Genomic DNA, 16139 nt, shown 5'->3' on the forward strand with positions numbered 1-16139 from the left:
AACAAGTTCAAAATATCATGTAAAGAATCATTCATAATAAATCACAATTGTTAACACATGGTTATCACTTATCATAAATTCTTATGTAAGAATTACAATTATTTTAATAACTCCATATTTTAAATTTATAGTTGCTCTCTCCGACTCCAAAAGTTATTTATATTTTTATTTTTTGCTTAAAGTTTTAAATCACTGAATACTTGCCCGTCTTAGATAATGATTTGTGTAAGACGATAGCTATTACTATTTACGAGATGGTTTTATTCCGTGAGACGGTTTCAATGTCAAAAATACAAATTGTTTATTAGTATTCGATGAATATTTTTTTTATAAAAATGAACCGTCTCACAGTATAAAACCACCTTATTCTAAAATTTGTCGTCATGTTTGTTATTTAGTAAAAAAAACAATTTAGCTAATATAGACTAAATAACAAATGAATTATATATAAATACAGATGACAAGTGATGAGGACGGAAAGAGTAGTAGTTTCATAAATCAAACTCATGCTATAGTCGTATGAGCTTTTATAACAGTGAGATTGTCGGCCAAATTGTAATTTGACCATATTACGATCATTCGTTCCCATATTATCGAGATAATATGTTTTTATTTATTGCATTGAAATTTGACCAGATTACGATCATTTGTCTTAAATTCAAGAAGGTTAAATATCACCTTAATGGACATATAAGACAAATAAAAATATTTTATTTTTCACAATGCATTCTACTTTTGTTTTCTTCATCCTATATAAGTACATTTAACTCGTTCAATCTTAAAACAGATTGGTGTTGTACTCCCTTCGTACGAGACCAATAGTAACACTTACCTAATACGGCTGTACCACACCAATGGTAATATTCCTTATTTGGCCCACAACATTACCAAATTATCCTTATACCCATTTGATATTTACATAAAATACACTACATACTTCACCTACCAACTCACAATTAAACCCACAATTACATACCTCACCTATTTTCTTCCCTCTTTACCCCTTATTTTACCCTCTTTTCTTAAAAACCCCATTTTTTACCATATTATCACTTGTATGGTACAAAGGGAGTATTAAACAAGAATTTGTGTCAAATAAAATAAGTAAACGAATGATCTAGGAAATACTAACTAGTTGGGCCAAGCAAGCATAGAAGCCCGGTTAAGGCTATGTTTGGCAAAACTACCTGAAAAGTTATTTGAAACTCGAAAAGTTATTTGAAACTCGAAAAAGAATAAAATCGAAAAACTAATCGAAACCGAAAAGGTAATCGATAAGGAATGAAAATTAGGAGCTGATAAAGTACCTAATTATATAAAAATGTGTTTGACAAACTAGCTGAAAGGTAGCTGATTTTGGTAAAATGACGTAAAAGGATATGAAAATTATTTAATATTATAGATCAAAGGGGTATAAAATGGAATATAAGTCATTTCAGGTATCTGATTTCTGAAATGCTATCTGAGGTAGCATTTCATTTCAGGTACCTTTATTGATCAAATAAGCTACTTGCCAAACACTTGCAAAAAAATCAGGTAGGTGAAATTTTGGTGAAATAAACTACTTTGGTCAAATAAGCTACCTAAAGTGTTGTGCCAAACGGAGCCTATGTTAACAATCCAAATATGAAGAGAAAATGACGGTAATACCCTCCACCAAATCCTATATTAATCTGTTGAAAACATGAACAACCTGAAGATCTAAAAATCGAAGGAGATGGACGAAAAGACGAGGGAAATGCTTAAAAAGTAAGTCGTGTTATTCATTCTTATCATCGTCTTACTTTAATAAGATTGTAAGACCGATCCAAGTACCCAACTTTCCATTAAAATGTATTGTCAATGTGTTATGACATTATTTATACGAAGTAATTTATAGACCCGTCTTACATAATAATACTCGTAATTGTGTAAGACGTTTTTACATGAAAATACTGTAATTGATTATTTAATGTTTTACAATTGTTTTTTTTAATGCAGCTTGCGGTGTCCCCCTACAAAAATAATCGACTCACCCCCTAATGAAGGGTTAGTATTTACAATTTTTTTAATCTGTGGTGATTGTTTAAATTTTACTCAACCATTGTTTTAATTTTACTCAACCATTGTGTTTTAATCAATTTTTTTTCAGGAATAGTCCAAATTCCACTGCTGAATGTGATCCCAGGTTCGTGTTTCACACTCTTCTTGTCGTTGTCGTTGTAGAAATTGAGCAGAATTGGATGTATGACAATTATTCGGATAATTGTTCTTGTTCTTGTTCTTGTTGTTGTTGTCGTTGTCGTTGTTTTAAATTGTTTACCACGGCCGTCTACTAGCAAGTTCGTTCAGTTTTTTGGGGTCTAATTTAGTACTGCTTCCGTGCCGGTCAATTGTTGTTATTTGGTTTTGGTACAAAGACCAAGAAAAGAGGAAGATGTCAGTTATCAAATGACAGTAGAACAAATCAAGGGTGAATGATCAAATTGTTCATCAAGTTCATTTTTAAAATAGAAAGGGCAACACCTCATATGGAAAAGGACAAAGAATGACCGCGACAGAGGGAGTAGCTAAAAATGTATTTGACCCGTCTTAACTCTTAAGGGTTGAGACGGATACTTCCATCTTAATCAAGTTCTTGTGTTTTTAGAATTAGTCCTCTCAAGTTTATTAGACGGCCTTTTAACTAGATTGGTATGTAATTGTATGGTAACAAAGTGAATATTGAGAATTGTCTGGATATTTCAGAACGAATAGTATTTCTTACCCGTAAAAGTCTAAGGATTATCTGAATTCTTGATTCACTTGTTATTTAACATCGTTATAGTGGACACAGTACCACATAGGTCTAAGCGTAGTGGTTAATATTGTAATGGCCTTATGCCTCATTCAATACCATAAAAAAAACGAGATTTTGGACAGAGTAGAGCTAATTAGTCCTTACTAAAAGGCAGACCGTATAGGATGGCGTCCCCGCAAGGTGAGAGTCCGGGGAAAGGTCCCACAATAAGGGTGTAACTTGTTATTTTTCTCCTAATACCTAATTAGCCACTAACCATCTCCAAAGATGAGAAATACAAGATAGATTAATTCTGTTGTGATTGTAGGAAGTATTAGAAGCATGAGATAAAAGTTTTTTTTTTTGGGCAGCTGTAAAGATTAAAAGGTCAGACGATAATAAATTTGAGCAATGTCAGGTTCGTGTTGGCGAATTTAAGTTATAAACTCTGATCCACCGGCCATTTGACATGAACATCGACGGGCATGTAATTGTACCGTTCTTAATGTGTCTCGGTATTGGTTTTCTATTTTCTATAGCTAAAGAAATTACGGACAAGCTTGCCAATACTAAAGTGCTTGAAAATCCCATTATGTTTTAATCTCAAGTTCATTAGTTTTTGTAGTAGTTTCTATATGATCTTTTATTACCAGTTCTTTTCCGGATAAACGTTTGCAGAGTGAACTCATACATCACACATGAGCAAGCAGGATGCGATCTAGAGGAGTTGAAGAAAACTTTTTGGCAAGAGTCAGCTCGTGTAGCTTTGCAGCATTATTACGAGAAACAGGTTGGCTACTTTTTCTTTTTTCCGTTTAATCGTCTCATTAGGCATTTGTGTGTTTCTTTGCTTATATACATTAATTGATGTTTCTGTTTTTAATTTTTTAAAGGGCATTAAGCTAGAGCTGTTCGGAGAGGTGTCTACTGGTCCTATTTTCATAAAAGGCTTCTCTTGTTTCCATCTCGACTTTCAAGCCAAACCCGAAGACGATGGTGGGTTTTCACCAAAAAAAATGTTTGCTGAAGTATTCTGGTCCAACAAACGTGAAGCTAAAGTCACCTTTTGTGGCATCATGGATCCAAGTGATCCAGGTAAATTGTGTTCTTAATTAGATTGTTTTTACGCTTTTTCTGTTCCGTGTGTTTCTAAGACGAACTTAAAATTATTCGACACTTGGTTGAATATATGATTCCGATTGGCTAGTTTACATGGTTGTTGGCTTAACATGACGTGTTCTTCCTTCATTTGGCAAGGAAACATCTTTGGGAGTTTGCATTCTCCGTTGTCCCATTTTCGTCCCCATCTTATATCCAAAATCCACTAGTAGTTTCCATTTGACACATAGGCACTTGGGTAATACTAACGACTCCACTTTTAAATGTCTTGATAAGTTAGCCTTATTTGTATTTTGGCAAATTTTCATTTAAGATGGATATCCGTCTTAAGATGGATCAAAACTCAAAAGTTGTCAAGACAAGATGTTGTATTTTTGACTTGTCATGGTGTGTGTTGTTTCTTTCTATCTTGCCTTCCTCTGTCTCGGTTGTATGTATAAATTAGACAATTTTTATGAATGGTTTTCTTATTCGATTGTTTTATACTCCGTACCACTCTTATTAGAGTGGGTTGAAATAAAGTTCTCTTGTGATACAAAAGTTCTTAAACTTATAAGATTATATCGGTTAATTTACAGAATTGTTGAAGGGATGCCGCCATTGCGGCAAGAAAGTGCTTCATCCTCCGGGTATGAAGTTTTTCAAGCCCGCTAAAGCTTTTGGTTTAGGTGCTTCTCATGGTTGATCCGGCATTATGTTTAAGTTCAACTTAAAACATGACATTATCGTGTTTAATTACTCGTACAAGTGACTGGTATGTACTGAAGTTTGACATGGTTTCGAGCATAACTTCGTCTTAGACACTGCATTATGTAATAAGCCGATAATTTAGAGTTTGGTTATCTTCACTTCACAAAGAATGTGTGTCTTTGACGTAGGCTTGATTTTTCTTTTTTACAATTTTGGATCCGGCCACCGATCATCGTTCAAGGATTATAGGCTTATTGCCAAAAGTCGCTTCGTGATTCAGCGGCTTCAAGGCCAATACTCAGACCTTGCAAAAGTAACCCGACCCGAGACCCGAAAACCTGAATTGACCCGACCCGACTCGAACATGACCCGAGTTTTCTGGACTCTAAAACTAACACGACCCGAAAATGACCCGATCCGAAACCACCAAACCCGAAAATGACCCGACAAAAATATAACTCTAATTGAACCAAAAATATTTGAAATGTCTATTTCTCTATTATTCATTGACTTGAAAATGACCCGACCCAAAACAACCCGACCCGCGTGACCCGAAACAGACCGACAACAAACCCGAAACCCGAAACTCGAAAAGACCCGTCCCGAATTAACCTGAACTCAACGAGAGACCCAAACAGACCCGACCCGAATTGGTCTGACCCGAACCCGACGCGTTGACCCGTTTCGCCAGGTCTACCAATACTCCCTTGACAATTTTGGGCTAGTATTTTGAAAAATCAGCAATCGGTTTGATTACGAGATCACCTACAAAACTTGGGTTCTGCACTTCTCCGTGTTCCATATCGGTTCACTAGTACCATTCCAATATGAAGTTAAAGCAAATAACAACAGCAAGCAGTGGTGGAGCTAGGGAGAGGCTAGCAGGGGTGACGGTCCCCGCTGCCATTTGAAAATTTCGAAATTTTTAATTAAAATTTACGAATTTTTTCGAGACCCATTATAATATTACTTCTTTATCACCGCTGAAAATTTTCGCCCCTACTTAATTAAAATCTTGGCTCCGTCAGTGACAGCATATCATACTCATACGCTCCATGGATTCGATCACATTGATCAAAGCTAGTAAAAGAACAATATTTATATAGGACGGTCTCACAAAAATTCATTATAATCTTTGAAAATACTTATAGTATTTACGTTTAAAGTTTCGGAGGCTTTTATCTTTCACCTTTTTTTATCCATAAAATTGCATGCTTAAGGTTTATTCATTGAAGAATATCATTCACATTTTACTAACTAGATTTCAAGAGCGTTTTAAAGTTTTAGAGGGTTTTATCTTTCACCTTTTTTTAACTTATCGTAACTATCTAAATTTAATTTGTCTTTCCTTATTTTTCTTATGCAAATATATAAAAACAACAAAAAACCCCGTAATGTCGATTAAAAGTCACATATATGAGTATATGACCCACAAATATCCATCACCTACATTATAACGCATCCACCATATTATTGTAACGCTTCCCAAATAAAATACTCAAAGGCAAACTACTCAAGCAAACAAATAAACTAAAGAAGAAGAAAAAAACAAAGTTTATCCAAACTTAGGAAGAGTTAGCACAACAATAGCAACACACTTCTCTCACAATCTCACTTCCCTTTTCAACTAACTTTCCTCAACTTCATCACCCAATAAACATAAAAGATACCCTTAAATATTGAGTATATATGTGGTCTTTCTACATATCCCTATACAGCTTTTACACTTGAGTGAAATTAATATTAAAACAATAATTATTGCGTGAAACGGTCTCATAGACTGTCAACAATGTAAAAAGACAACTATAGTACTGCATTCATTAGTAATAAATGAATAATTTCTTTACAGAAACAAATCGTCTCATAATATGAGACCGTCCTACTCTTTAATTTTGTAGAGGATGTGTGACTCAAGTTACTTCTTTTTGACCATAAAGCCCGTTCTATATTTTTTCCTGATGTCAAATGTTAATTAAACATGAAATAATGTTATTAATCTTATAGTTATTCATTACCATCATGATAATATTTTTTTTATAAAATAATTAAATAAACCATCTTCACAGTATAAAACCGTCTTATTTTATAATTTGTGTTATTTTATCCTTACCTACAATTGTCATGTTGTTAACAATCAATTATGGTCCTACTGAATTACACAGAACACATATGTATGTTCAATTGTTCAACATTAAATGTACATCAATTAATTAAGACCCATGCATTGTAACATCAACCCGAGGAGTTTAAAATTTTACCACAACATTTTGACTTAAAATCCAAACAATTTGGAATAAATAATACGGAGTACACGACTAGTAATATACAGTGTAGTTTAAACTCTATTTCATTCGTCTATCTTCGTCAATTAAATTTAGATGAATATTACCGTCTTAAACATGAATTTGCACCCTAAAATAGAACAATAAACCAAACCAGTCAGCCGGGAATATAGCAATGGTAAGAACTAAGAAGTCATTTAATTCTGTAATACCAAACCTTCTATATTCATTTATGGTAGCACTATTTTGCAAAAACATTATGCTCAACTGTAAAATCAGGCAAAAGAAAAACAATTCTACGAGTATTGAGTATTTGAGTATATCATTGATCGAATTAAATCTACATTTCCGCACAAAAATTACCCAAATTATCTATGCATTTTGAGTGTGCGTTCACTCAGGAACGGTTCTAAAAGATATTCAAGTCAGCCGACGCCAAATTATTTTGGGATCAAGCCTCTATGTTTTTGTTGTTGTTGCAATGTAAAGACTAACGAGCGAATTAGTCACTGTTGTTAAAAATTGACAACATACGCAAAATATTATGACGAGAGGATTAGTCACTATTGTTCGACTTAAAACTGAACATTGTGACGGAAAATAATGACGATTTAATTCCCGGACAACCAACCAAACAAGTCATGAATTTCATCAGCGAGTCGATTCGCATCGTCAACCTCGTAACCACCTCCATTCCCCGTGTTCACCTCCACCGTAGACCTCCTACTACTCCCGGTAAAAAACATCCTTCCCGAACCTCTAAACGACGCCGTTCTTGGATACAACGAATACGACAAATAATCCTTCAACCAACCTCCGTCACGTGACCCTACCTCAGCAGCGAGAGCTTCTTGTTGCTCCTCCATCACCTCCGTCTCTTTATAGTAATCCGTCATCGGAGTTCCGACTTCCACGACCACGTCATCCTCGCCAGCAATGACGTAATCAAATGAATTTCCGATAGAAAACGTCCGGTGTATCTCGCCGGAGACGGTGGATGTCGTACGATTGCTGACGTTGCCAATTTCGACGCGGAAGCTTCCAGAACGTTGACCGGAGATTTTTCCGATGACGTCAATTTCCGACAAGATTACCGGCGACCGGCATAACGGACACGTGAGGTTCGACCTAAGCCACGTGTCGATACACTCAGCATGAAACGCGTGACAACACATTGGAAGAAGGCGTAAAACGTCGTCGTTTTCGAATTTCGATAAACACACGGCACAATCGCCGGCGCGTTGATTATTATAAGTAAAAAGCGGGAGAGCGTTGATAATCGGTGATACTCGCCGGAGTGATTGTTCCGACGCGGTGGAGAGAGAATGTCGGAATACAGCGCCGCCGTCGGCGGTGGTATCGGTGGTGGTGGAGGAGCGGTTGCGGCGGAGGAAGCGGAGGAGGAGGTAAAGAGAGGCGGAGAGGATGACGGCAATTGCGAGGATTAGCACAGTAATTAAAATGCTAGAGTTTACGTCTTTTGACGACGAAGATGACGACGACGATGAGACGGATGATTGTTGAGGGAATGTGGTTGCGGTGGTGGTGGTGGTTGTGGTGTCGAGTTTTCGGCGAGTCATTTTTATTAGAGAGGAAATTAAGGTTTTAGAGAGAAAATCGAGTTAAGTGTGTTTTTTGTGTGTGGATTGTGTAAGAGGGTTTTGTAAAATAGGAGGGTGTTTCATAAATTATACTCGCACGTATTTGTATTCGTATTTGTAATACGTATATTAAAACGAAATTCTAACCCTAAAATCTTGAACATTTTAATTTATTTCCCAAAATAATAATATTATGTATATCTGTATATTCTGATAATATAGACCAATTTTCTTATTTTCAAATTAATGGAATTTTCAAAGAGGGTATTTTAGGAAATAAAGAATATTGAGTATGTTATTATAATATACCGTACATATATAACCGATATAAGATATACGGAGTATTATTTTATGGAAAAAATTGTTATTTTTGAAATGAGGTAAGGTATTATAAATAACTGTCATATCTTTATGTAATATTACATGATTATGATTATCAAAAACAATACATTACCTTTTCTAAAAAAAAAAAAAAAAAAAAAAAATACATTACCTGACTTAGCTTCTATGAGTTTTATCATAAAATATATCACGGCGTTGATTTTTATAGGAAGTATTTTTTATTAAACTTACTAGGGAAAATAATTAACATTTTTCTCTGTAATAATGAACAATGGTTATTGTTCCGGGTGTAATTCCAGAGCAACTATTGTTACCACCCGTGGCTTCTAGAATTATGTCTTGAGTTGGATCCTTCTTGTCTTTATCGTTCCACTCGGCCTCTCCTGCAACAATGAACGAACTGAGGGCTTGGCTTTGTGCCAAGCGTACTCACTCCGACGCTCAAGTCAGTAAACTTAGAGGGGTAAGTTGTTGTTACTTGGCTAAGGATGTATTGTAGAGAGATAAGGAAGATATTACCAGATGAATAGTGATTCTTAGGTTAATTTATCGATCCTTTCCTCAATGAAGGTTGAGGAGTATTTATAGACTTTCACCTTTTGTCACGTAGTGGCCAAGTGGCCAAGTGGCTAGCAGGTGGAAAGACCGTTCTACCCTCGGTCGATGGACCAATGGCAGGCCGGCCGAGGGTCTTGGATATGAGTACGCGGATATGTGACCCTACCGGCTAGTTGCCGGCCGAGACCAGTGACAGCCGATGGGTTGCATCGGCTAGGCTGTCTAAGTCGTTGACTTTGCTGTGGATATCCTTGACCTTGCTCAATGTGTTGACTTGGTCAGCGGTGCAGAATATGCCCCATCAGTTATTTCAGAATCGAGGATTTCATGCCCTAATCCATTATCGTCTGAATATATGAGTCTATTAAACTTGACTCTAATATAAGGGGTAAATAATTAAAATGAGATACTATATATTATGTATGATGTATTTATGGTTAAAATTTTTATTAACTACAGGTACATTGTAATTCAAAGAACATGTCCTTAAAATAAAGTCGTCGAAAACTTAACTAATCAATATTAAAGATCGGGTATGACCTCGATAGAGAATACTCTCGAGTCCCGATCACCACCGGAAAAACATGACAACTTAAAAGACTTAGTCCATGTTCAGCTTTTCAACAAATAGGTATTGAACTGAACTAAACTGAACTGGACAAAACTGAGTTGAGTTGAATGAAACTGAATTGCGAGTTATTAATTTGTGAAAAAACCTGAACTGAGCTGAACTCAATAAAACCGAACTGAATAGAATTGACTAGTTGAGTTGAACTGAATTAGTTGAAACTAAGGCACCAAAAACATGGAATTAATTTGATTTTAATGTCTTAAATTGGCACAAATAAGACCATACAACCTGTTGTACAGTAGCATTGTACAACAGGGTCACATATTATATATACTATCTAAATCCAATTAAAAAAAAAAATTGACGCACATCTCAATTGTCAAATCTCTTTTAAACGACTCCCAATTCTCACACAACCACTTGAAACCCTTCTCTCATCTCTCTTAAGCGACTCTTAATTCTCAAATCTCAATCGTATCACAATTTAGGGGTTTAGGGTTATAGTTTTCTATAATCTCTCTTAAACGAATAGTCACGTTACTCTTTTTTCCTAATTCTCATTCCAAAATAATGGTGAAACGGAAGCAATTGACATCAATATCAAGGAGGAAAAAGGCATCTAATAATATTTCAGTGAACGAGATGCAATTTACACCATCAAGACGGAAAAATGCATCAAAATAATTTGAGGTAAATTTCTACACCAATCATACAAAGAATACGAGCTAAAAAATACGAGCACATAAGAATACGAGTTATTAAGATAAGAATACGAGCTAATATAAAAAAAATACGAGCTTAAATCACATAAGAATACGAATTATTAAGATAAGAATACGAGCTAATACGAGCTATTAAGATAAGAATACGAGCTAATGAAAAAAGAATACAAGCTTAAAAATACGAGCACATAAGAATACGAGCTATTAAGATAAGAATACGAGCTAATGTAAAAAGAACACGAGCTAACGTAAAAAAAATACGAGCTTCAACTATTTTCATGCATTATAAATTTTGGATAAAAAATTTCCTTCAAGATGATGTTCACGAGTCACGTCATATGATTTGTTCCGCATAGTCAATTAATTATAATAATTTAAGGGAGAATGTGATTCATTAACTGGATGATAGAGGAAGATGAAAAGGAGTTAGAAAAATATTGAACCAGTCAGAGAGAGAAGGGCAATTGGATTGAAAATTGGATTACGTTAATTTTTTATTTCAAAAGTATTTGAAAAAAGACTAAAATAACCCTGGATATACAATAGCATTGTACATCCAGTTGTATAATCTTGAAACTGTTAAATTGGCCTCATTATAAGGTCACCTCTTAACCTAATTTTGATGAAAAACCTTACAAAGGACGTAACTTTTCCTAATAAATTGGATAGAACCATAAATAATGATAGTATAAAAGCACAACTAACGTTATGTTTACTTATAAATGCTAAATCAATTGGGCTTTTACTAAAATTTGATATACGGGTGAAAAGAAGCTTTATTGATCAACATTTAATGACGATTTGATGAAGTTCGTTCACATCATAAAATCAGTCTAACTAATGAATTTAATGAGACATAATTCACTTCAGTCATTCAAACTCTCTACCTATAACTGTCACCTCTCAATCTTATTAATGCAACTTAACTTACTTCTTTAAGATAAGGTCATTTCTTTATTGTTCAGCGGGGACGACTATCGATCCTAGCTCCGCTACTGAAACAAGGTGTTAATATATACACTTCTATTTTGAGGTATACGACTGGGGGTGAACAAAGTTAGGTTCGGACTAGAAAAATGGACCAGATCGAATTATTTGGTCTGAACTCTTAACCAAACCTAGGATGCATTCATTTAGGTCTGGTCTTTAATCCTCGCTTATTGAAGTTTCAGTTTTCAGTCTGATCTAATCCAAAACAGTTTAATTTAGGTCCGGACCGGATAAATCGAATTTGATAATTTTTCAAGAATATATACTACAAGTATACTTTTATGAAAGAAATGAAAAATTTATCTTACAAGGACATTACAACTTCAATATTAGTCATTATTTAAATTTAATACTTGTAGTTTACTCCCTCCATTTTTTTATATATACAAAAGTATATATAAAAAGTATATTTGTTCAAAAAATATAAAAATGGTACCATTAAATTCCTTACGAAAAACTCTTTCCTATGAGTATACATATCATAATATTTAGTCTTATATTTTAAGAGATATTGAAGAGAGAAGGGAGTGTCTCGAAATGTGAGAAAGTCATATATAAAAAAACAGAGGGAGTATTATTCAACATTATATTTGATTTAGTGAATTTATATTCAGTTGTTTATTACATTTCGGTTTAAGACCAGACCTTATTGAATATTTCGGATTCTGTCTGCTAACTATCAAGATCCAACTTTTATGTCCGGTTTTCGGTTTGACAAATTTTTCATTTTTGGATCTTCAGTACGATCCAATTTAGTCCGGTCTGAGACCGAAGCTTACCCCCTAGGCTCTAGCCTACATGACTTACAACAACAAAGCCGAAAATAACCAGTTCATCAATAACAATTACGGAATACAACTTAATTTTGCTATACTAATTACTCCATTTAATCCAAGTATATATAGTAGCATTTGTGACGGTTCTGTCGTAGTTTTTACGTACTAATCGTTAGGTCGGATTAATTAAGATTAGTTAAGCTTATCCACTGCTAATTTCAGTAGTTCACGTGTATTAGTTGCCCTATGTACATCCAACCTGACGATTAACGTTAAAACAAGTTAATACGGTTGTTATTAACTGATTATGACACATCAAATTAAATTAATTAAGATTAACTACAAGTAGATAAAGTCAACGCCAGGTTTTCAGTTTTTAGAAACTTAAAAAATACAATTGAATGTTAAGTACTCGAGCCAACTTTAATGTTAAAACTTTTGTATGCAAATTAAATATATTAAGATAGTGTTACTGTTTGGTTATACCGGTATCACAAATACTACTATACAACCTGTTGTATAAGAGCATTGTACAACCATTACAAATCTAATCGAGCATATTTGTATTTTTTTCGAGCTTTTATAACTTTTGATTTATATTTAAATTTTTTGATGTCAAAATTAAAATCTAATTGAGTTTATATATACTATTCTTGAATTTCACTATAATTTTTTAAAACCAATATTTTTATAATGGAGCTCAGATTATTTCAAATAAAACTCGTAATGTATAGTTCTAAGCTCAAATAATTCATTATAAAGCTCAGATTCTTTACTATACAACCAATGCAACTGGTTGTATAGTCTACTTATTGTACCGGTATGGCAGTATAAAATCTACACTTGTTGTTATCGATTTATCTTCTCATTTGCTTTTTAAGGTTAAAATTCACAAGATTCGATAACAAATATTTGATTTGGTGTGTATAAGTGTTGTTCAAATAAAATATGATTCAGTATTTTCTTAAAACTATTAACATAATTGAAGTCAGCAGGTAGGGGCGAACGAGTCCTAATAGTACAGGAGAAAAAACTTTACTAAAAGTCGTAACTTGAAATTATTTCAAAGTTTTTTAATTTTAGAGAGGGCGAGCGCTCCTACTAGCTCTCGCTCAACCACTAGAGCTTGTGTGAACATATTCGAGGTCAAGACATGAGCAAAATTAGGACAACAAAAGAGCTTAATAGAAAATAAACAACCATGCATCGTCGTCAACTAAATCAATCTTTTATATTCTTGTTCTAATCAATGTAATCATCAGCCAAAAAAGTCAAACATTTACCATTGATATAATTTAGGCAAGTTCTAAGAAATTTAAACACCTGGTAACAGAATTTAAGCTGATAATCTGCTTAATTTAATTAAATTAAAAACGACAAATTGTTAACATAATCCAAGTTACATGTTGCTAACAACGTTATCTTAATATATACGCGTGAAGCTAGAAATTATGTGAAAATCAAGGAAGATTAAGTCAATTTTGTAATTAATTAATAAGAGTTAAATGTGTCATGTTCTAGACTAAAGAGCAAACGACCATTGGTCATGTATAGTACGACGACATATGTAGATGTTGATAGAATAAGATCATGTTTACATGCACGTACGTTTAATTTGTTGCTACTAGCTACCAAGAAGTTCATATTAGTACTCCGTAATATTTTATGCTAGTACTACTAAGTATTTATTAAGTAGAGGTGGCCGCAAATATCAGTTAGTATAACTGGTAAAGTCATGACTCTTGAGGTGTGGTACACTGATACTCATCACTGAGGTTCAAATCCTGTAAGCAATAAATTCGCTTTGTGGGTCCCTAAAAAAAGAAGGTAAGGCTGGGTGGCTAACAGAATGGGCCATGTCGGCCTGTCTCGTTCCCTGCTGTTGGGCCAACTTTTCAGTGGACCGTCCAATCCGTCGAAATGCTTGGCTCAACCCGTCTCTTACAGGGTCGGGCAGGTCCCCCAAATGAGACACGCCTCCCAAAAGATTTTATCGAGCTGAGTTCTATCTTCAATTTTTTGAGCTCAACGAGCTATAGCCAGGGGCGGACCCACCTAGTAGCAAGGGGTGGCGTCCGCTACCCCAAACATAAAAAAAAAATGGTTTAAAAAAAGAATTTTTTTTTTTTGATGACGAGGAGGTTGAGTCCCCCCCGGGCCCATGCATTCCCGCACCACCACATGGACCATGTAAGCCACCCCCTTTGGGGACTGCAGTGGCCAAGTGATCATCGCCCCAGCTGGTAGTCGAACCTGGGACCTCTCAACTCCAGCATTTCTGTAAGCTTTAAGGTTTAACCCAGCTACCACTGGACTAACACCAATTGGTTAAAAAGAAGAATTTTTGCTACTCTAATTATTGCTGAATAGTAGACAAGTAAATATTATTCCCGTTAAATATATACAATAAACAGCTTGTGGTTCAATGGTAACAGCTTGAGCTCAAAATTTTGAGCCAATCACGAGTTGACTCGAGTTCAGATTGGCTCGTTTAGAATTCACACATGACACACCTAAGTCCTTGCCTGAATCCTTTTGCTCTATTAACGACTTTCCTTAAAAATTGTGCACGAAACAACGATTTTATTATAACTTTATATTGATCTATTTGCAATACTTAGTTTGAAAATTGAAATGGATAAATATTTAAATTTACAACATTTATAAAAAGCTGATTTAGCATAGACTACGTGCGTTATGTACAAACTTAATGAGTTATGATAGCAAAAAATGATACGAGTAAGATCATGCATGTTGACAACCAGGTAGAAAGCTGTACTCAATAAATGACCACGTAATATTTCCATCAAATGCGCCGATCTACAAGTCTACGCCATATCAAATTATCAATCCCTTTATTATTTTTATATCGAGTATATTTCTACAAACACAAATTAAATCGGAGTAAAGTAAAGTATAAGGACCTAAATTTTACATAAAACTAGTTATAAGGACCTCAAATATTAATAGAGAGCTTTAAGGACCCAAGTTCATATTTCCGTCAAATTTAACGGAGGATTCTAGCACTTACATATACTTCGTACATACATAGTTACATGACTGTCTTTGTCTTTCAGGTAAAATCCAATTCGTCCTTCTTTTTCTTTCAATTCTTAGGTGTTCTAATTACAATCTTTGTACATCATGTTTTTTATTATGGTATTTTATTTTTTAATATTTGCTCTTAAATCTAACCAACACTTCTCAATTTTAAGTTTTAACTGAGACATTTACTTCTCCTTTGGAAATAAGAGAAATGAATAAATATTATATGTTCTACTTTTTTATTTCCGCATATAAATTATTGAACATAAATATAACATAAAAAGCTAACCGGGAAAATAGATAATGAGGAGTCAATAAAGAAGAAGTAAGATGAAGAGGGAAGGGACATACGTAGTAGTGTCGTTACTAGTTAGGGATGGAAAAATATACGATACAATTTTATTATATCTATAAGTCATAGTAATGTATAGGGTTTCAATTATATGAATTTTCTTAAATACGATTTTCCATATATATACGATACGATAACCGAATCAGATACATATCGACAATAATAAAAGATGGATATAAGGATACTAAAAAAGTGAGATCTTAATATCGGATAAGACCGTATCAATATCCGGTTTTGTTCACTCGTAACTCGTAAGGCCCTAAGTGTAGTATTGTGTGTGTATTTGTACTATTATCATCTTTGATTAGCTGCAATTGCTTCATTTTATTTTAA

General features: G+C 34.3%; 2 protein-coding genes across 2 annotated transcripts; one reads left to right on the top strand and one right to left on the bottom strand.

Moving 5' to 3' along the window:
- The first annotated feature begins 1694 nt into the window (after positions 1–1694).
- LOC141658462 (uncharacterized) lies at positions 1695–4737 on the top strand. The gene is made up of 6 exons (XM_074465408.1): positions 1695–1749; positions 1981–2028; positions 2132–2167; positions 3437–3548; positions 3652–3853; positions 4456–4737. The coding sequence occupies exons 1-6, from the start codon at positions 1718–1720 to the stop codon at positions 4560–4562; spliced, it is 537 nt and encodes a 178-aa protein (XP_074321509.1). The 5' UTR covers positions 1695–1717; the 3' UTR covers positions 4563–4737.
- Positions 4738–7397: 2660 nt separating this feature from the next.
- On the bottom strand, positions 7398–8492 carry LOC141658461 (E3 ubiquitin-protein ligase ATL4-like). The gene has a single exon (XM_074465406.1). It carries the CDS (start codon positions 8427–8429, stop codon positions 7461–7463), a length of 969 nt encoding a protein of 322 aa, XP_074321507.1. The 5' UTR covers positions 8430–8492; the 3' UTR covers positions 7398–7460.
- Between the last annotated feature and the right edge of the window lie 7647 nt (positions 8493–16139).

Source organism: Silene latifolia, chromosome 6 (genome assembly GCF_048544455.1).
Source record: "Silene latifolia isolate original U9 population chromosome 6, ASM4854445v1, whole genome shotgun sequence".
NCBI classification, from domain to species: domain Eukaryota; kingdom Viridiplantae; phylum Streptophyta; class Magnoliopsida; order Caryophyllales; family Caryophyllaceae; genus Silene; species Silene latifolia.